At 51.1% G+C, this 22422-nt stretch overlaps 1 protein-coding gene across 2 annotated transcripts in view; it reads left to right on the top strand.

Moving 5' to 3' along the window:
* Positions 1-7667, top strand: part of Nsmce2 (NSE2 SUMO ligase component of SMC5/6 complex) — a 251778-nt gene extending 244111 nt beyond the window's left edge. For both annotated transcript variants that reach the window (XM_004837962.4, XM_004837963.4), the window contains 3 exons: positions 507-607; positions 946-1052; positions 7311-7667. In XM_004837962.4, coding sequence (XP_004838019.1) covers positions 507-607; positions 946-1052; positions 7311-7428 — 326 coding nt within the window. In that variant the 3' untranslated portion in view covers positions 7429-7667. The remainder of the gene's footprint in view (positions 1-506; positions 608-945; positions 1053-7310) is intronic.
* Positions 7668-22422: the final 14755 nt, after the last annotated feature.

Here is a 22422-nt window from a genome sequence, read left to right as displayed (position 1 = left end):
GGGTCTTGCTGTATAGTTCAAGCTGACCTTGCACTCACCATGTAGTCCAGGCTGGCTGTGAACTCATGGCAATCCTCCTGTCTCAGCCTCCCAAGTGCTGGGATCACAGGCATGCGCCACCACACCTGGCTAACCTCTGAACTTTGAACAACCTTTTAATGTATTGCTCTGAGCCTCAGTTTCCTTATCAAAAATTGGCAAAATAAGGTTCCCTTTAGAATTCTGTTTTCTGATTTTTTTTAATTAGTATAGCTTTACAATACATAACAGTTACTTTCCTCTTGGGGGAATAGATGCATACACATATCCTATCTTGGTCATTTTTACTTCCCCTGCCCTCCCACCATTCCCATTACCAGCAGAAGAGTTGACATCCCTTCAGGTACCTTGGCGCGGGGCTGACCCCAAGCAGACCCTAACAAGTGCTGGCTTCCTGCCTGCCCTTCCTTCCTGCCCTTGGCTTGCTGCCTGACCCAGGAGCCTCATGACTCCCCTTCTTTCTCTAGATGGTCTCCAGGCAGAGAGAGAGGCTGATGGGACTGAAGGAATTGATGAAGACATGATTGTGACTCAGAGTCAGACCAACTTCATCTGCCCCATTACACAGGTATGCTTTGCTCCTCCTTCGGGAAGAAAAGGCAGTCAACTTCACAGAAGCAGAAAGCTTCCTGTTTGCTTTCTGAGTTGACTTCACATGGCCGGGTGGGGGTGGGGGGTAATTGTGTGAGAAGCCTGGGACTGGCAAGAACTCCTACTGTAGCCTCAGGCTCTGGGAGTAAAGCCATGACCCCCAGCCAAGTGATCTGGCCCCAGTGTCAGTCTCCCTGCACTGCCTTATCCAAAGCCAGGACCCTGGGAAGTTAAAACCTAGCCTGGACCTAGGAAAAACAGCTATGGAAGATGATCCTTGCCATTCCTGAAAGTCTGCTCTCTCCTTGATGACAGCTGGAAATGAAGAAGCCGGTGAAAAACAAAGTATGCGGCCACACCTACGAAGAGGAGGCCATTGTCCGCATGATCGAGTCCAAGCACAAACGGAAGAAGAAGGCCTGGTGAGTTGGGGTGCTCAGGGGCGGGTGTGTGTGCGGAGGGCAGACTCAAGCGTCTTCTGGACGGTGCTCACTCCCACTGCAGAAATATGGGGCGGCTTTCTGGGGAACAGCACAGGACGGAAGATCGTAACTGTGCAGGAAGAAGCCACACCTTCAAACCTGAGGAAAGAGAATTGGATTGAATTTTAATCATTAAAGATTTTTATGAATTGGTGCTATTAAAAAGTAACCCGGGAAATAAAGGGGAATTGTGACACTAAGTGATTCTCCCCCTTCGTGTGTTCACATACCCATTCCAGAAAGAATGGGAAGTTTGCTGGATAGTCTTTTAAGATCATGAAGTAAACATTCTAAGAATTCAAAACCAGTGACTTCATGATTAAGGCTGAATTATGAGGTGGAAACTCTCACATATCTAACTGTGAAATAACTTCCCAGAAGGTCTCCGTAAACTCGCAGATAACTGAGCATCGAGCAGACCTCCCCTCCTCTTCCGCGCCCACACCAGGGGCGCTGTGGCTTGCTCTTCCAGGAGTAGTGGGGTCCAGGGCTCCCTGACCAGACTCCTCGGCATCGGCCCTGCTCCTACACTGCAGGCGTGGGATGGCGCTGTGGCCAGCCCTCCCCTCCCTCCTTCGGCTAGGCAGCAGTGCCTTTGGTGTGTACTTGCGGCGCCATTGCTCAGCAGTGCACTGGTCCAGACCCCAGCCCTTCCCGTGTGGGTGTGTGCTGCAGACAGGGCGTCTGAGACTGCACATGTCAGGGTGGCCCCACAAGTCATTCACAATATTTGTTACAGAATAAGAATGGCTCTGCAGCCTAGTGTTGCAAAGATAGGCTGCAAGCACGTAGTTACCTGTTTTGAGGTGCTGCCTTACAGTTGAAATGCCCTATTTCCCCCTCAGTGCAATTTTCTTTGTTCCTGGATTTCCTAACCTTCCCTCTCTACCAACTTTTTCTGTGTTCCTGCTCTGACGAGCCAAAAAAGAAAAAAACAAGTCAGTGTAATCGTTAAAAATAGCTGTTCCTAGTTCGTTTTGACAGTTCTTCCTCTTAAAGTTTTTGATGTTCTCCTGGAGTGGGGTGTGGAAAGGGCGTGTACTTCTACAAAGTTAATTTGTCACCCCAGTCCCAGAATGGGGGAGCAGAGACTCCCCTCTCTGAAATGGATCTTCCTAAATCCATGCTTTGATTTCGTAAGTCTCTTTGCCTCCCCCCCTCCGCCCCTTTTTGGTACTGGGCATCGAACTCGGGACCTTGCGCCCGTGACGCAGGCAGCGGCACCACTGAGCTACATCCCCGGCCCTTTTTTGAGACCGGGGGGGGGGGGGGGGGCGGCTCACTGTGTACCCCAGGCTGACCTTGAACTCTCGGCAACCCGTCTGCCTCAGCGCTCTGGAGTGCTGGGATTATAGCATGCACCACCACGCCCGGCTCTGTGAATTGTAGCACTTTGTATTTGAATTGTACATGACATGAGCACTGAGTAGCACTTGTCGTTTAGAAAAGATTTCTTTCTGCCATGCTTCTGTAACTTGGACGTCTGACACGGCACGCCTCTCATAGTCTAATAATGACAACTGCGTCTAAGTGGAGGAGGCCTGCAGGCTCACAGGTGGTAGCATTTTTACACCCGTCGGGCCCTGTCCCACCGCGTGGGCCCTAGGACAGCTGCAGCTGGTAGAGGGAGAACAGAAGAACACTGTGACAAAAGGAGTAGGAAAGTAGTGTGAAGATCCATTGTCAGGGCGTTGTGTCACTGTTGCAGTGGTTTCCGGTCAGTACGCAGCGGTCGCAGGGCCTCACTGGGTCCGCCTGAGGTTTAACAGTCTCTCCACAGCAGCGAGGTCCATGGCAGAGGACGAGAGGCGGCGCAGAGCGGGTGGTGGAGGTGCTCGCTAGCCGCCGCGGCCTGGAGAGGGACCAGAGAGGAACGTGTGCCTGGGCGAGGCTGTCTGACTTCTCCGCGTGAGCTCAGGAGTCCTGAACCGCGCTGCCCATCCATCCACAGGTTGTGGTGGAGGCGGCTCCGGAGTGGAGAGCCCCCCCTCAGACAGAGCCCAGCGCGCCGTGTTAAGCAGCGGCAGGCAGGGAGAGAGGGGGAGACCCGAGCTCCTCCCTGGCCCGCGGAGGCGCAGGGGCAGGCGCAGCGGCTTCTGACCGTTGGGGAAGCCGAGGCACTTCCAGGAAGCTCGCGGGAGCGGAGCGGCCACACTTGGGCTTGAGAAGCAGCCGGTCCTCTCCCCATTGTTCGTCTCGCTGTGTGAGCGCAGAGTCCCAGGCAGTTGCTGCGCCGTCTGAATTTTCTTGTGCTGGCTCCCGTCGCGAAGGCCTCTCGGTACTGGCTTCAAGCAGGCAGGTCGCTGTGTTGAGTTTCACCCTAACTAAAATCGTTAGAATAATTTAATTCCTAAAATGTCTTCAGTACTGACAGTTTAACCTAGGGCCTTCACATTGAGCCAAATCCCAGCCATTTCTTTATTTTGAGACAGGGTCTTGTTAAGTTGTCGGGCTGGGCTGAAACTTGTGATCCTCCTGTCTCAGGCTCCCAGAGTGCTGGGGTTACAGGTGTGTGCCACTGCACCTGGCCCTAAAATACATATCTTAATCATAAGACTATTTATTATCTTGCAAATAAAGCTGCCTTTTGACTCTCATATGAATAAGGTATTTCTAGTTTTACCACAGCCATTCGTTTTGCTTTTCTGTAGAACAGGAACTATATTTAACAAACAGTCATATCTCAAAGCGTGTAAAACAGAAATGTGCAGAACAGAGAGGTGTGGTTTAACAGCAGAGTTCATTTCCCAACAAGTCACCAAGCTTCTTGCCCTCAGCTGCTTCATGGGTGAAGTGGAAACAGCATCATCCCGCAGAATTCCAAGGGTTTGCACTCTTAGCCTGCACCCGCGGAATTCCAGGCGGTGGAGAAGTCCAGCACTTGGGAGAAAGCTCTTCGGAGTTTAGAGCACAAAACAAATAGCCGTGGGGTCATTGAGGCCACGTTTGGAGCTGAGCTGTGGCTGCTAACCTCACTGCTTGTGCCACGGTGTTGGAGACGCATGGGGTGCAGGGTCAAGTCAGCCTGTGTGGCTCTCCAGCAGGGACCCATCCCACTTGTGCTTCTGGGGGTCTCTGAGCCCCTTCCTAGCGCCTGTGAACAGAGCCTTGGACCTTGAGCTCCAGATCTGGGACCCCTGGGCTCAGACCCCGGCCCTGGAGGGAGGCTGAGGCCAGGCCTCCCTCGGCCAGAGGGACCTGGGCTCAGCAGACATTGGGACTCGCCCCACCCTCGGGTGACCCCAAGCAGACCCAGCCTCTCCCGTGAACTGAAGGTTGGTGTCCTGCGGTATTGCCACACCCAGCTTGCTCACCGGGGTGTCATGGGGACTAAGGCAAATGCTTGTCTAGAGTGCTGTTCTCCAGAGCAGGACTGGCCTGACTCAGGCCCATGGCATTAGGCCTTTCTTATCCTTTCTACTTCAAAAACCTGAGTTTGTTTCTGTGGGGCAGGGTGAGAAACTGGGCTCTGCCCCAGCTCCTGCACCGCCTCTCCTCCAGGAAGTCATCCCAGAGCCTTCAACACCCTTCGCACCGGGCCATCAACCTCTCCGGTGGGGAGCAGGAACTGTGCACAGGGCAGCACGGTGCCCCCAGCCTGACACTCGGCGGCCCACTCGCTTCTCACGGCGCCCCTCTGCTCTGCCTCCAACTTGCCCAGCCTGTCATGGCCAGGGGGTCCAGCCCAGGGCCTGGCGCTCGCCCATGACCCACACCCCAGCCCGGGCTCCTCAGCCAGTGCTTGTCATCCGGCCACCTGGGAGGCCCTGCAAGGGCTGTGTGCTTCATGCCACTGCCCCAGACCCGGTGTCTGAGGGAGCTCAGGCGTCTTGGGACAGCGTTCCCTGGGCTCCATCCGCTGAAGGAACGAGGACACCTGCTCTGCCACTGTGTGGTGTGGCTGATTCTGTCAGCCATTCTCAGAGCGCCCTCATTACTGACTAGAGCCCATGATGTCAGCAGGCAGTCCTCCCCACCTCGCTCTCCACTTCCCTGTCCGGCTTATTCACCATCTAGCTGCTGCCGTGAGACTTTGCTCTCTGGGGCTAGGAGAGCCCGAGGCTGGCAGCCAGGGGTGGGTGCTGTGGGGGGGGGGATGGCCATCCCCACAGCCTGCTGGAACTGCATGTTCGCGTCCTGGATGCTGGCATCTCAAAGTGTTCACAGCCCTCGGTAATCTCAGCTGTTTGCTTGCATATTTAGAGAAATGATTCAGTTTGAGACTTCAGTGTTCAGAGGGACAGGATAGGAAAAAATAGACTTTTGCCTTGCCCTCATGCAAAGCCAGGTCATCAAAATGACTCGTACCTGGGCAGCGTCAGCCTGTCCGCTCTTCTGTGGCTCCCTTTGTACAGCTAGGGTTCAGCACTTGTTGCTGACTCACAGGGCACAGTGCGGTGTTTAAAATGAAACAATGTTTTTATCATTTAACAGCACATTTACTTTACTATGATTGCTGGTAATTGCAGTTGTGTGTGGTGCTGGGCAAAATGAAGTATTGTCATCCAGGCTGTTACAGCACACTGAAGGCCCCTTGGCCAAAGGCTCCTGGACCCAGACACCGGGGCCAAGAGAAACTTCTCCACATTTGCCTGAGAGCCTCCTTCCTAGACAAGGGGAAGCTGCCTGGGTCAGCGTCTCCCCTTCTGACTTGTCTCTTCCCAGTGTTGCATCAAGACGGGAGCTCACTGTGGAGCCCAGGTTGGCCCAGAACTCAGGACCCTGCTTGTTCCCAGTGCTGGGATGCAGGTTAAGTGAGCGCTGCCGTGCCCGCCACGCCTGTCCTCTGGTGCTTGCTGCGCTCAGACATGCGCTTTGTGAATAGGGATTGCTGGACCACTCTGTGAGGGCGGGGATCGTGTACTGCCCTTCACCTGTATGGTCAGGGCCTGGCACACAGCAGGAGCAGAGGGACACGGATGGGTGCACGTGTGCAGTGGGTATATGTAAGACATAAATAAGCCAGGACACGGGAAACTTTACAGGTATCAAACATGGTAGCACACACCTATAATCCCTGGGAGGCTGAGGCGGGAGGGTCGCAAGTCGGAGCCCAGCCTGGGCAGCTTAGTGCCTTAGTGAGACCCTGTCTCAGAAATGAAAAATAAAAAGAGCTGAAGATGAGCTCAGTGTAAACACCCTATGTTCAGTCCCCTGTCCTGGAAACAAACACTCCATGGAAGAAACATTGATCAGGGAGCAGGTGAGAGTCATGGAGGTGCTGAAGGGAGTGAACACCTCTGAGAATGAGGGATTTTCCTCACCTTGTTAAGTCAAGGAACCCAGACTCAGAAGGGGAGAGCGAGCTGCTGGTTGTCTGCTCAGAGTCCAAGGTAGGAGGGGTCCAGACCTAGGTCAGCTGGACCCCAACACGGGCTCCTCAGCCCTCACCGGATCTGCTCACTTGAGGAGAAGTCAGGTGACTTCGCCCAGCCCCTCCCCCCAGAGGGGACCACATCAGAGCCAGGCTGAGTCCCGCCCTGGGGTGACTCACAGGCTTGCTCGCTCGCTCCCTGGGCCCAGGCTCTCTGCGTGTGGCAACCCACTCAGCCCCCACTGGAGGTCGGGGGTGAGGCAGGTGGCTGCCACTGCCCTCTCCGCCTGGGCTCCTGCAGGGCACCAGAGTCCTGCCAGCTCCCTCTGCCCGCTGCCCCGCCTTGTTCTCCATTAACAGCCAGACTCCGTGTTTTCTCTTCATCTTGGAAACGGAGCCTACAGACCCTGGGCGCTCGCATCCCTTCCCAGTACTCACTGCCTTTCCTGGTGCCTCTGACACGGCCTGGCTCTCCCACCACAGCACCCCGCCCTCCTGCCTCACCTCACCTCAAGGGAAGGCCCCTGGGAAGCTGGGCTGACCAGCTGCAGCCCCTTAGCCCAGCAGCTCTCCTGCCCCTCTTCTTGCTTTCCACCACAGCACGCACGGTGGGACCCAGGCCTGGGAAGAGCATCTGCTCAGGGGCGACACCTAGCCCTGCCTGGCTCTCTGTTAGAATGCAGGCCGGGGAGTCAGCGTTGCTCACACTGCTATCGTGTCTCTGGCCCCTGGGCGGCAGTGAGCATGCGTCAGTCTTTCACAGTTTTGTTTTGTTTTGTTTTTTTGATAAAATATCTTCATTTCAGTACTTGAATGTGAAAGAAGTGTACGCTTCAGGCATTAAAGGTAAATGAACTGACTTGATTTTCTTTTCTCCCTCACAGTTGCCCTAAAATTGGATGTGGCCACACAGATATGAGACTGTCTGACCTCATCCAGGATGAAGCCCTGAGGAGAGCGATTGAGAGCCATAACAAGAAGAAACATCGTCATTCTGAGTAGGAAAGAGCCTCCTGCCCGCGGGAGTCAGCAGCCTACCTCCTACCCAGCCCGCTGTGCAGAGCAATGCTTATCAGGCAGATACCAGCTGGCTGTACTGCATACTTTGGGGTAGAACCTGGTGATTTTAAATGTCATCCAAAGCTGTTTTTCAAGTTGCACAGTAACAGTGCAAGCATACTATATTGTTTATTTTTGAGTGTTTTATCATTTTAAATAAAACTTTGATTATCTGCAGCGTGTCCTGTCTGCCCATCTCCTGTTGTATAAATTGTTCAGAGGTGCAGGTTTTTATGTTTTACACTTCAGGGTAATTTTTATCATTGTTTTAACTGGAGAATATTTTTCAAGTGATAATTTGAATGAGAAAAAAGAGAAGCACCCAACTGAAAAGCATTTTCTGTCAGTATAGCAAATATAGAGCATTTCAGAGCCAGTTTACATTCTTCTGCGTACTTTGTATAGCTGACAACGTGACCACGTAAGTGCTTTTTACTTGTCATGTCTCTGAATGCGAAGGAATGTTCAGTGTTGGGCCCAGCTTGGCATGGGAAACCTGACTGCCGCATCACTGGGAGGAGCCACAGCCTGGCCTCGCTGAGTCTGCTGGATGCTCTGTGTTGAGGGGCTACTGCCCAGGCCCTGTGGGACCCGAGTGTGGACCAAGACCGGCCCCAGTTACATTGTGAGTGGGTGACCACAGGACCTGGTACCGATGGGAATACTAAACCAGAGGGACCATGCCCTGACTACACTGGGAAGCAGTGGTTAATAACGACCAGAGCTTACCGGATGCCCAGTCAAGCACTTTGCATGTATATTAACTCCTGTAATCTTCATTGCCCAGTGAGAAAGGCTCAGTTATTCCTAGGTCACAGATAAGGAAAATGAAGCACAGAGAAGTAGAGTAACCTGTGGGAAGTCATGGAGCGGCTGAGGTGGAACTGGCACTTGGATGGCCCGGGCCCAAGGTCTCTGTCTCTCTGTCTGTTCAAGACAGCCTCACTTTGTAGTCAAGCTGAACTTGAATTCATGGCAGTCATCCTGCCCCAGCCTCCAGAGTGCTAGGATCACTGGTATGCGCCACCACACCTGGTCCCCAGGGTCTCCATTTTTAATCCATGCTACCCCCCTCCCTGTTGATTTATCTAGGACCTGAAAACATATCCAAAGACCAAAGCTTTTGTAAATAATCAAGTGTGCATGTGTGTGTACGTGTACACACAAAAGTAATGAAAATGCAGGAAATAACTGGATGTAGTATCCGGTAAGCAGTGAAGACTATGAAATATTAACATATATTTGAGTTTAAAGGCCTGGGCCAACATGTTAGAATTAATTTTGAAAATATTTTCATGGAATCCAGAAAGTTACGTGACATTCAGTTGCCTACAAACTAAGCAATTTTGAATTTCCTAATATCCTTTATCTGAATCAGACTTTCCTGAGGAAATGATTATGTTTAAGCCAGAATAAACATACTTTCCATGGAATGTGGTTCTTTTGTGAAATACTGTTTCCTAAACAGATAGGGACAAGCAGAAATGCTTGCCCAAGATTTGATTCACGTTTCCCCAGTTCTTTCTAAGGGAATTCTAGAATACTGCTATAGATACCCATACCAGTTTAAAAAATGCAGAGTTACAGCATTCTGTATGGAAATGGAACTGTATTTGTATCTTACAGAGTTTTTCTTTCTTTGGTCTTCAGAAACTTTTATAAATTTGTCTAACCAATTCAAGACTGAAGTTTTATATAAAGTTTATTTTCATCTTTAAAGGTGTATAATTTGATTGTCTTTATCAGCGTGGTATATTTACTAAATTTCTGTTACAGGGATTTTCAAAACTGCTGTAACCTTTCCTTCAAATGAAATGATGTAAAAAATCTAATACATAGGCCTGCATGAAAGGGAGCAGTTCTAGCTGGAGAGGAGGTGGCAGCTTCTTCTCCCTCAAACCCTACCTATGACGAGCCCAAGTCCCCAGTGGGCATGTGGTAGCTAAATGTTTCAGAGGTGACTGACCTGGTGCTTGGACAGCTGTGTAGACGTGGTGATTTCTTTTAGGGAACTGTCAACCTGGTAAGCCTAAGACGGCATCGCAAACTCCAGAGGACGGTTCCCCTCTCACTTTGGATGGAGCTTCAGATGTGGAGCGGCGGCTGCAGACAGCCCCTCACTGGTGCTCCTGACGGGACAGAGGCCCTGCCAAGACTGCTGGCCAGAGTACTCTCCCCAAGCAAGCCCGGCTGCAGACCTGGGGAGGCAATGTCATTACCCCACTTCGCAGTAAGAAGCCCAGACTCTGCCTCATCATCACCCAGCCCTGTCCCCAGGTGTCAGGCTCGCGCATGGAGGGCCCAGCCCACACTGGAGGGCAGCAGGCACTTGCTTGCTGTGAGCACCAGGCCTGCTGCAGGCCTGGAGGACCTGAGCCAGATGGGCTTTGGGCGGCTCTGCCCTCCCAGCTCCTCAGCCCAGAGGAGCTGCTCCCCAGCCCGCTAGGTCTCCCTCCCGCCCTGCACCTGGGCCCTTCCAGCCATTCCCCACCCACACTGTGCCCCTCACTCATCTACGGACACCTCAGCCTTTCCCACGGGAGCTCGGGGCAGGGGCAGGGGCCTCCCCAGGCCGCGCTCCCAGATCTGGTGCCCCCGGCCTCACGGTGCCCGCTCAGCACCCGGCACCCGGGAGGGCGCTGACCCTCACACACAGGCGGGCTTGAGCAGCTTGCTTCCCTGCTCCAGGCCGCAGGTTTCTTCTGGTATGAAGTAAAGCTGAACGGTTCCTACAGTTCCTTTTTCTTTTTTGAGACAGGGTGTCACTTTGTAGTTCAGGCTGGCCTCAAACTCAGCGATCCTCCTGCCTCAGCCTTCTAAGCCACCACACCCAGCCCCCAGGTTTCTTTTAAAGCTCTGAGATTCTGAGTCGTATTTTCAATGAATGGGTCCTGTTAGAAGCATATGGCCCTTTTTAAGAAAGCAGGCTGACATGGGAATTAGTACCCGGTTGGGCCAGACAAGTACCCTGGCCCTTCAGCTCCTCAGGAAATGTGTTTACGGCCCACCTTATGCTGTATTCTGTGCCGGTCTCGTGATAGCAAATCCCCCTCTGAAGAGCTTCACCTTTAAAAAGTCAGGTTCTGCCTGGGGAGCAGCTCAGTGGAGGTGTTTGCCTAGCATGCCCCTGGCTCAGTGTTGCATTCCCAGCACCAAAAAGAAGAAAAATGAAGGATGAAATTCCGTAGGAGGTTATGTGAGCACAGGGTATAGGAGACCACACACACGCAAAGACTGAGGGAGCCAAAATCTGTTTTAGGAATGGGGTAACAAGCTTGAGGACAAGTTTTTGAAACATCTTTGAAGCCTTCAGATTGGGAGATGCAGTGAAGGTGGATTCCCAGGTGTGCGGAAAGCTGTGGTTCTGAAAATCCACCTTCCGGCTCAGATCAGACTTGGTGGTGAGGGATAACTGTGAGAAGAAGGCAGGAAAAGCTGGGAAACGGGGCCCCTTAGCCTGTGCTGGGGATGTAAAGCGATGCAGCCACTTTGAAAATAGCTGGGCATTTTTTTAAAAGTACAGTAATTCCACTTGTAGGTATCTACCCAAGAGAAGTAAAACTTTGTGTTGATGTAAAGACTTTGGGAGTGTTCATGACAGCATGACTTGTAACAGCAAAAGAATGAAAACCATTCAGATGTCTAACTGATGAATGGACAAACAAAATATGTGAATCCATACAGTGGAGTACTACTTGGCATTAAAAAGGAATAGGGCACTTTTACAAACCCCTTGTGTGCATATGCATGTTGTGAGGACGCTCGGTACCTACTCTCCTTCCAGCTACTCAGGGCTGCAGTGCAGGGAAGGAAGCCAGTTGCCAAGATTGAGTGGGGCGTGAGCCCTCTTACACGAAACTTCTGGGAAAGGCAGATCTGCATGGACAGGGTCTCGGTGGCCTGGCCAGGAGCAACAGAGCGGATGCACAGGACACTTGGGATGAGGGGATGCTCTGACCCGGCTGAAATCCACTACAACTCATAACCGCAGCACACAGCACAGGTGAGTTTTGCAGTGTGGCAGCAGCCCCTGCGAGACTGGACTGGCATAGGGACAAGAGGGGCTTCCTGGTCCAGTGAAGCATGGGCACTTCAGAGCTGTCAGTGGTCAAACCCAGCTCCACCAAACCTCCAGCCGTCTGCAGAGACATTTCCCAGACTTTACCGTGAGGGTTGGCTTGAAAGAAGAATTCTGTTGAAGCCTGGGAAATCCAGGGTTAAAAACAAGTACTGAAGAATCCATGAGGGGCTGATGCGACAGCAGTGGTGGATAGCAATAGAGAACTTTTCCTGTCTTAGCTCGCAGTGTTAGTGCACACGGACACAACAGAAACCAGTCGCTCTAATTAGTGACTTTTATTCTTAAAAGCACAATGGCGTGGAGAGCCTGGCCAGTGTCTCTGTCCTTGCTGCCACTGGAGAGGTGACGGGTGAGTCCCCGAGGACAGCCTGGGAGGGGCCAGTGTGTCAGACAGCAAGAGCACAGCATGGCCAGGGTGGGAGACTTATACGAACAGATGCAGTTGGCTCCGCAAACAAAAAGCAGTAGTCAGCTGCAAAAGGAGACAAGTCCAGGACCGTCTATTGTCACAAGAAGCACAGCCAGAGGGGCAGCGCTGTTGAGACGGAAACCAGTGCAGCCTGGAACACAGGGGATGGATGTTGTCCCTGAGAGAGGGATCCCTGGCCAGGCATGGTCACCACGGTTCACAGCGCGGGATGCAGGAGTCCAGAGAGGCCCAACACACGCCTGGAGAAGATGAGACAGACGCAATGCTGAAAAGAACTGGGATGTTTGTGTTCACAGAGGGAAAAGCTGAAGCTTGTTTTGTATCAATTGCAGGATTATGTTAGGAAGACCCAGGCAGTTCACAAGAAGTGCCACGGAAGGACCACAAAGGGCCATGAAGCTCAAAAGAGAGCCACTGTTAGCACCTAGCCCAGAGGAACTGTGGGTACAGTTTAGAGGTTTGTACCAGCATGGGGAAGAAAAATCGAGTATTCAGTAACCTGCAGTTGAAATCCAGCATTCCCTACAATGATGAATGTAGACAAGAGACTCCAGTGAATTAGTATCTGTGGCTTTCTCACCAACAAAAATTATATTTTCTTACAGCATTACAGTTGCTATAAAGATAAATTTGCACTGATTTTTTTCTTTTAAAACATAGCAGCTTCAAGTTCAAGGCCAGCCTGGGTTTCATAGCAAGACTCAAAAAACAAAAATAAAATAAACAAATTTATTGATGATAAATAAAATATAGCAGCTAAAAAAATTAAATAAATAAAATATAGAAGTAATGAGATGACAGGAAACTAGAAGATAGATTTTTGGAGATGGGGAAGCAGACCGAGGTACTAAGATGGAAAATGACCCAGATATGTCATATGCATGTACCAATTTCCCAAAATTTCACCCTTCTGCATTACTGACTTTACTGATAAAAATTAAAGTATACTGGTTGTTTCCGACAATTATGAACTACCAAAAAGGGAGCTTGCCCTCCTGCCTTAACAGTAATCCTTCAGATGTGACACAAGAAAAAGTGGGTTTTGGACATTGGACAGTAGGCCCTGCGGGACACGCAGCAGCTAGGCCCCATGACTGCCTGGGCAGAGTCCACCAAGGCTGTGCCCCTGCCTCTCAAGGGCAGAGGACTGAAAGTAGAGAGCTGCCAGGAGAGCCAGCCCTGGAGAGCTCCGGAGTCACCTGGAGTCTTCGGCTGAGTCCCCTTTCCGCATGTGCTGGCCAGGGAGCCGCCTGAGCCCAGTTTAGTGGGAACAGCCGCAGCTCGCATGGGGATGCATTCCTTTCCCCCAGCAGAGAGGAACCCTCGTAGCTCATGGCCATCTGGCAGAGAGGGCCATCCAGCAGAATAGGCAGACTTCCCGTGTGAAGGAAGGGCAGGGATGGAAATCCTTCACCCTGCAGGAAGTGTGGGCTCCATTGCAGCAACTCTGCCATCATCTCGTAACGAAGGCCACAGGCAGTCTATAAAGGAATGACTGGCTGCATTCTGAAAAAATGTTATTTATATATAGGCAGTGAATTTTGAATTTAATTTTCACATGCCAGAAACATTATTCCTTTGATATTTCCAACCATTTAAATATGTAAAAATTGAAGTTAGGCATGGGCAACCCACTTTCCGGGCCCCTTCTGTCTCTCTTAGAAGCTGTCTTTCTCTCCATAAATTCTTCCTACTGCTAACCTCTGTTATTCCTAGAATTCATAAAGAACACAAACTCAGTGTGAGACATTTAGCAAATATGCATGGATCAACGAGGTGGTAAGGACCAAGAACCATAAAAAGCCATCCAAGAAAAAAGTCAGGACAGAGAAAAGGCAGCATGGCCAGAAGAAATCCAAGGTTAGGGTGAAAGACAAGTCAGACTCCAGGAGCCTGCTTGGGACAAGGGTCTCAATAAAAGGAGCTGCAGGCAAGAGGCCCCCAAGCAATTCACTTTAGAATCTCCCTGCTCATCCAGAGTAGCTGTCATCTCACTTTTCCTCCTTCCCCATCCTCAAATAAATTGTCTTCTTTTATTTAAATAAAAAACAAAACAAAACAAAGCTGGGTGCAGTGGTGCATGGCTATAATCCCAGCACTCAGGAAGCTGAGGCAGGAGGATGTCAAGCCCAGCCTTAGCGAGACCCTGTCTGAAAATAAAAAATAGGTCTGAGGATGTTGTTCAGTGTAAAGGTCCTGGGTTCAATCCCCTGCACGACAGTGATAACAATAATAATAATAATAATAATAACAACAACAATAACACGACACTAGACGGCCCACTGGTGCAGGGCACACAGCCTCCAGAGCCCTGTGGATCCTTCTGTGCCCTCTCCCCTTGTGGTGGGCCTCGATTATTCCAGGGCCTCTCCCCTCCTTCCAGAACACTCTTTGGCCAGCTCTGCTGAACCCCCTATGTCCAGCATCCAGCCCAGAATCTAGCTCCTCACAGCTTGTTGACTGTTTAGTAAAACATGGATGAAAAATAGCATTTTGCATATTTTTGGAAGATTAAACAGGAAGAAAAATACAAATAAATGCAGATGACATTTCTCCCAGATCAACAGAAGGGGACCCTGTCAGAACCCAGGGACACTGTGTGCATTAGTCCTCCCATCAGCCCAGGCCTGGATAGGGAAACTGAGGCCCAGAGGAGACCAGATCCTGCCCCGGCCCCGAGTGAATGAGCGCTGGGGCTGGAACCAGACTCCCCAGAGCAGGTACCTACCTGGGGTCAGGAAGCAGAGCAGTGTGGGAGCCCCTGAGGCCATGGCCTTTGCAGAGGGAGCCCCTCCTTATGTGCCTTTTCTTGGTGGGCCCTGGGGGGGACTCTTCCAGGGCTGGGGACAAAGCCTTCCTGCTTCCCTCCACACCTGCCTCATTCACTCTCAGAAGCTCCCAGAAGGTGGCTCTGGAACCACAGCCCGGCCTCATCCTAGGCCACACTTGGCTGTCTTTGTTTTTCAGAAAAGCAGTTTTCCAGGCTGGGTATGGTACCGCACACCTGTGATCCCAGCACTTGGAAGGCTGAGGCAGGAGGATCACTGCAAGTTCAAGGCCAGCCTGAGCTGCACAGCAAGACCCTGTCTCAACAAAATAAAACAAAACACCAAAAAGCAAAATTCAATCAACCAACCAACAAAAAAACCCAGCTAACTAACGAAACAAAAAATAAATAATCAGAGATAGGAAAGCAAATGTATAAAAAATATAGTCCTGGGCCTGGGATTTAGCTCAGTGGTTTCGCTGCCTGCCTTGCAAGTGCAAGGTCCAGAGTTGGATCCCTGGTACCAAAAAAACAAAAAACAAAACACCAACAAAAAGTAGTCTTCAACAAATGGTGCTAACTGAATATCCACATTCGAGAAAGTGAACTTGGATGTATTTCTTGTGCCCTGTGCAAAACAAATAAATTGAATTTTCTAGAACTTGAAAAGCTCTGCTGTTAGAAGACACTGTCAAGAGGATGAAAAGATAAGCCACCCACACAAAAATCCCAAAACAAAATAAAATGAAGAACAAAAAAGTGCCAGACATGGTGGCACATCCCCATAATCCCAGTACTCATGAGGCTGAGGCAGGGGGATCTCCATGAGTTCAGGCCAGCTGCAGCTACCTACTGAGTTCAAGCCCAGCCTGGACTACATACCAAGACCCTGTCTCATAAAAAGAGAAGGAGAGGGAGGGTGAGGGGAAGAGAGGAGGAGGAGGAGGAGGAGGAGGAGGAGGAGGAGGAGGGCAACAAACCATAAAAGGAACAAACAAACACAGTTATTACAGCTTTGGAAAACATTTTGCCAGTGTCTTACAAAATTAAATGTTTACCAGTTATGATCCAGCCTTTCTGCTTCTTGAAATTTACCTGCAAGAAATGAAAAATAGGGCCGGGGATTTAGCTCAGTGGTTTCATTGCCTGCTGCACAAGCGCAAGGACCCGAGTTCGATCCCCGGTACCAAAAAAAAAAAAAAAAAAAGGGCTATAAGAAATGAAAAATACACTCACACAAACTTGCTTCATGAATATTCATAATGACTGTGTTTGTAATAGGTGCAAACTAGAGATGACCATATACCCACCCGCAGCACCAGCTGAGCGCTCTGTGGTCTCCAGAGCCAGGCCCTGAGGAGTGGGCCAGGAGTGGGTCACATGGGTCCAGAGGGTCTTGTGCTCACTCAGCCACAGAGTAGGACCGATATCTCCATTGGACACAAGAGGCACAGTGCCCGGTGCTTATAATACTTAAGGACCCATGAAATGTTTCCATTTTAATTGCCTTTAAAATCAGAAGAAAAATGAAGAAAATGATAATGAATATCCAATGGTAAATCCAGCCTAGATTATATTCATTTTTATATCAGTGTGGTCATGAAAATTTTTTTTGTGGTACTGGGGACTGAACCCAGGGCCTTCGCATTAAGCTATATCTCCAGGCCTTTTTAAACTTTTGAGACAGGATCTCACTAAGTCATTAAGTTTCTAGGGCTGGGCTCAAACATATGATCCTCTTTCTTCAGCCTCTGAGGGTGCTGGGATTTCAGGTATGTGCCACTGTGCCTGACTAAAATAATTGTTAATAGTTTTTGGAGGAAGAGGCTTGTCTTAGTCACTACCACAGCAAAATATCTTACACTGGGTAACATATAAGGAACAGAAACTCATTTCTCATGGCCCTAGAAGTAGGGAGGCCAAGATCAAGGTGCTAACAGATTTGGTGTCTGGTAAAGGGCTGATCTCTACTTCGAAGATGGCGGCTTGTCTATGGTGCCTTGGAGGGGTGAGCACTGTATTTTCACACAGTGGATGATGGGCAGGCAGAAGGACCTATGATGGTTTCCTCTAGACCTTTTGTAAGGGTACCAATTTCACTTGTGAGTGTGGAGTCCTAATGGCTTAATCACCTCATAAAGTCCCTCTTCATATGATCACAGTGCCCCTCAGGTTCCAACATGTGACATTTGCAGGAAGGGACCACAAGCATAAGACTGCCTGGGCCCATGAGATTCATGAGGGCCTGACAAAGAGCAGACAGAGTGCAAGGAACAGGCTGTCTTTGAAGAAGATGTTAGGGGACACTCAGTGGCATAAATGGATTGCAAAAGGGCCATAACTCTTTGCAGCACTTCTCACTAAAGGGGGAGGGTCTATCTACCCAACCTTGCATCCAGCTGGGGTTCTGACTTGCTTTGGACAGTAGAGGTGGACAAGGCTGTGGATGAGCTCTAAGCCTGGCCCTCAGGATTCCGGCAGCTTCCATTTTCTTGCCTTTGGAACCCTGAGGCCACTGTGTGAATAATCCTGAGCCTGACAGATGATGAGGGCCACTGGCACCAGCCCAGTTGCTCTGTCATCTAGCAACAGCCAGAGAATCCCCTGAAGTGGAACCACCGGACTGACCCCTGACATGAAGTATGACCTGCCAAACTCAGTTCAAGAACTGCCCAGCTGAGCACAGCCCTCTTTCTGACTCACAGAATCATTAGCTAAGTAAATATTTGTTGTTGAAGCCACTAAGTTATAGGGCAGTTTGTTATGCAATGCAAGCCTACTTGATGTAGTCGCTACCTCCCCTGAGGAAGGACTTGCAAGTGAGGAGAAGCTGTCATCTTGTCTTCTAATCCAAGCAGAGCCAAGGCTGAGTAGTCAAGCATCCAGTACTGGCCAACAAAAACTGAATATGAGCCACAGAGATAAGCATGTGTGATTTTAAATTGTCCATTAGCCATATTTTTTAAAAAATACAAGAAAATAATTGAGGTTAATTTTAATGATATATTTTATTTAACCCAGTTCCAGCCACATTTCAAGGCTCAACAGCCCCCATGGCTGGTAGCTACCACATTAGGCAGCAAAGGCCTAGGCTTCTGAAGGTCTGGATTTCATGAACCAGAAAACATATTGCCAAATTTTGGGGGGGTAGAAAGGCTAATGTATTAGCTGCCCATCACTGTAATAAAATAGCTAATACAATCAGCTTATAAAGAAAAAAGTTGGACTGGGGGTTGAGCTCTTTCCTAACATCCACAAGGCCCTAGGTTCTATCCTGAGTGGGAATAGGGTATAAATATGAGTGAATTTGGAGGTTCCAGCCCACAATAAGTTGGTTCTGTTGCTTTGGACCTGTGTCGAGGCATCATATGATGGAGGGACACGTGGCAGAGCTAAACTGCTCACTTCCTAATCAGGAAAAAATTAAGGAGAGGCATCCGGTCCCACAATTCCCTTCAAGGTCTATGCCCCATGACTTCTCAAAAGTTCCACCACCCCACCTACACGGGGAGGACGCTCGATCTCAGTCAAAGACAGAATCCGCTATGTGGGGAACTAGCCTTTTCCATGTGGCCCTTCAGGGGCAATCAAGATCCAAACTACAGCAGACAGTTTTTACCACTTGATCTTGGCCAAAGGCTGGAGAGCAATCAGCAGACATTTGTTGTTGTTGTTGTTGTTGTTGTTGTTTTTGGTACCAGGGATCAAACTCGGGTCCTTGCACTTGCAAGGCAAGTGACAGAATCACTGAGCTAAATCCCTGGCCCTGCAGACATTTTTTTAAAAAGGAAAGGTACCACCACTATTCATTCAAGAAAAAGGACTGGTCAGGGATGTAGCTCAGTGGCACTGCACCTGCCTGGCAAGTAAAAGGTTCTTATTTACACTTTTGGTTTATCGCACCAGAGACACAATGTGATATTTAAACATGTGTGTCCATATAGTGTCAAAGTGCATTCATTTACCTAGAAATGTCTCTAGTTTATCCTTATGGCAGAGTAGTACTTCCTTGAATAAAAAAACCACATCTTTATCCATTCATCCCATTGATGGGTATTTGGGCTGTTTCCAAGATTTAGTGTGTAGAGGTTTCAGTCCACAGTTGGCTGGCTCCAAGGCAGGGTGGCACGGCAGATGGCGTCACAGAGGAGAAACCGTTCATGGTGGGCAGAAGGCAGCAAAGTAGCAAGGAAGCAGCAAACAGCCACAAGCAATGGCATTTATTCTTTCTTTCTTCCTCTTTCTCTTCTTCCTCCCTCCCTGTCTCACTGCCTTCTTTCCCTTTCTTTCCTTCCTTCCCTCCTTCCTCTCTTCTTCACTTCCTTCCTGTCTCCCTTCTCTCCAAGTCAATAAAGAACGCCTGAGGACACTGCCAGTGAGACAGATGTGACCAGTGATCTGACAGCACTTGTCTGGGGGCAGTGGGCAGACACCAAACAGCTGCACAAATGATTGTCCAACACTGGCCTACACAAAGGTGATGACTGGCTGCTGGGAGCAGCCACTGATGGTGATTCAGCTCACTGAGTTAAGTTCTCTCTGGGGAAATGACATTTCAGCTAAAACCTGCAGGATGCAGAAGGGAGAAGAAATGGGATGGACCATGAGGCGGAAATGCCCAGAAGAGGACTCAGCATGTGCAAAGGCCCTGGAGAAGAAAATGTCTACCAATTTTATGAGAAAGGTAGGTAGGAAGGTAGGATAGGCAGGGTTGCCCAGCTTTCATGCCTATTATACCTGACAGGGATTCTATGAGTTTTGGTGAATTCTCAGGGAAGTGGCATTTGGCTGCCCTGTCCAGCCATCCTCTTCTTTCCTGGGGCCGGCAGGGCGTGGCACCCTTGGTGTCAGGGTTTTTGTGCAGAGTGGGTACTGCCTTACTCATGCTCTGCACTTCTGCAAGGGGTAGAAGACGCTTGTGGTGTCCCTGAGACCCCTGCAGCAGGGTCCAGCTTCCCTCGCAGAGCATCCTGTGCACACCATTTCTGCCTCAGGCCGTGCAGCTGCCCTCCTGGCTCCAGGAAGGGACAATGCATGCACCCGAGAAGAGCCCTCCCCTGGCCGTGCCCCAGAACTGCCTGGAGCCTTGGGTCACAGCTATTCATGCTGCTTCCTGAGCAGCAAGAGCAGCAGAGGCCGCAATCAGTGAGCGTTTCCTGAGGGGCTGCTCGGAGTTGCGTGCAGGAGCCCCGCCCCAGGAGCTCTGCCGGGCTTCCCTGTCCCCTGCCAGCCCAGGGGGCTTGGCTGGGCCACTCACCCTCCCTCAGTCCCCAAGGCGGGAAGTCACACAGGGGCGCAGGGGGCGCAGGGTTCCCCGGGCTGGGAGGTCACCAGGACCCAGGTGGCCTGGCCCTGGCCTGAGGGACATGACAGAGCCAAGACACTGGAGCCCATGGCTGGCGCAGCAGGGAGAGAGGAGGCCTCTTGCTCCGGAGACTGCTGCCTCAGGTCCCCTGGGAGCAGGTGTGCGGACCCCACCCAGGCTGTCCCCACTCCTGCAGCCGCCAGCTGCTGGCCGGGCTAGGTGGCTTACTGCTCAGGGACCCCCTTGGCGGGGGAAGCCAGCTGTCTCCTAGGGGCTGAGGGTGTGTACAACCCCTCCGGACAGTTCTCCACTTCCCTCAGCTGCCCCAGGCCGCTTCCAGAGCAGGAAATCAAGGGTCTGCGGGGCCTGGCCTCAGCTCTTCCTGCTGGGGCGTGGCCACCTGGGCTGGGCTCCAATCTCAATGAAATGACAGAAAATGCCAGCCCTCCCAGCACTGGGGCTCTGCCTGGAGCCTGGCACAGTGGAGCTGTGGTGTCCTGGGTTCCAGTCAGATGCCTGGGCTTCGTCCCTGCCTGGAGAGCCCATCGGCCTAGCCCTCAATATCCTTCTCACCACAGGCCAACCAGGAAGCCTCTGGAGGCAGCGGCAGACTCAGTCTCCTGCATTTGGAAGCTTTCCTTCCCTGTTACAGTGGCAAACGTGGCCCAAGGCTTAGCGAGAGGTGCTTGGCCTCCAGCTGCCCCTGCCTGCACTGTACTCTCCTAAAGCAGAGGCTGCTGCTGACCTCACTGTGCTTGACACCCACATCTCAGTGACTGGCACACAGTAGGTGGACAAGAAACATTTGCTGTGTGACTCCATGAGTGGGGAGTGGCTCCTGGGCTCTGCTCCGGGCTGTCTCAGCCCCTGCTGACTCTTGCCAGGGTGCGAGTGACAGGCCTGGGGTGATGTGACAAGGTGGTCACCATCAGACAGCTTGGAGGAGCCCCATGGGAAGTCAGTGGAAAGGGAGGAGGTGCGGGTGGCCGCTGTCACAGTGACTGCGCAAAGGAAGGGCAGGGCTGTGTTCCAATAAAACTTTATTAACAAGGTCAGGCCAGGGGCCGTGGTTTGCTAGCTCCTGCTCCCCTGAATGAGAGCAGGAGGCAACGTAGCTTCCCAGTGCTTCTAGAACAGATGAGCGCAGACGTAGTGGTGTAATGCAGCACAAACGTGTTTCCTTGCAGGTCTAGAGGCTGGAAGCTGGAAAGGTGCCTCAGCTGGTTAGGGTGGAGGCATGCACAGGGCTGTGCTCCTGGGAGGCTTTGTGGCGAATCCGCTCGCTGCACCCTTTTACCTGTGCTCCTCTCCTGCAGCTGCAAAAGCTGACCCTTGATCCCACATCTCCAACAGCCATGGGCCAACTCCAGATCTGGGGGAGAAGCTGCTCGGACACTGCAGACCCCAGACCCCGCTGGCTGCTGCATCGTAAGTGGGCCCAGGTGGACTTGACCTGCGGATCAGCCCTTGGGCCAGCATGTGACTGCTGTGTGAAGCCCCACATTCTGCAGGAGCAGTTTCTGCTACATAACAGGAGAACAGGTACCAACAGCACCTCCACTCCATCCTTGTCTCCTTTTCTTAGGGTGAATGTGATTGCCAGGCATGGTGGTGCAGGCCTGTATTCCCAGCACTCGGGAAGCTGAGGCAGGAGGACTGCTGGGAGTTCAAGGCCAGCCTGAACCACATAGTGAAACCCTGTTGCACACGCGCGCGTGCGCACACACACACACACAGTGAATGTGATATCTGGCGCTGCAGCAGCCATCTTGCAATGTCAAGGGCAGCACCAGCAGGATTATGGGATTGGCTGTGACATCACTCTGCTGCCAAAAAAGAAGTAAAAGCCCTTATTCAGTTTTGAATGATTTTTACATGAAAAAAAGAAACCCCTATTTATTATAAAGCTATGACTCTGGTATGAGTGTGTGTGTGTGTGTGTGTGTGGTACTGGGGACTGAGCCCAAGGTCTTTGCACTGAACTACAACCCTAAACCTTTTTGTTAAGCATTAACAAAGGGCCTTGTCAAATTGCCCAGGCCAGGCTCGCACGTGTGATCCTCCTGCCTTAGCCTTCTAGAGTGCTGAGGGTGGGAGGTACTTACAAACTAAACTTCTAACAAAGACCTGGCAGGTTATCAGGCCTCCAGGCGAGCAAGGAGTAAGAAGACAGGTGATGCCTAGGAGGGCACCAGTGGCCTGGGTCCGGAAGTGCCCTGTCCCCTCTTCTGAGCCTTGAAGGCCTTCAGGACAGGCGGCTGGCGCATACCCTTCTGGGGCACCAGGTTGGGTCCTCCCGGAGGGGACTCGAAGCCGGCCAGTGTGGTTCGGTGCAGCTGGACATCTCTGCTTTC

This window comes from Heterocephalus glaber, unplaced genomic scaffold, assembly GCF_053883595.1.
Source record: "Heterocephalus glaber isolate CG9 unplaced genomic scaffold, H.glaber_assembly_v1.0 deba00000281, whole genome shotgun sequence".
Classification (NCBI taxonomy): Eukaryota; Metazoa; Chordata; class Mammalia; order Rodentia; family Bathyergidae; genus Heterocephalus; species Heterocephalus glaber.
This window is presented reverse-complemented; position numbering and strand designations above follow the sequence as displayed.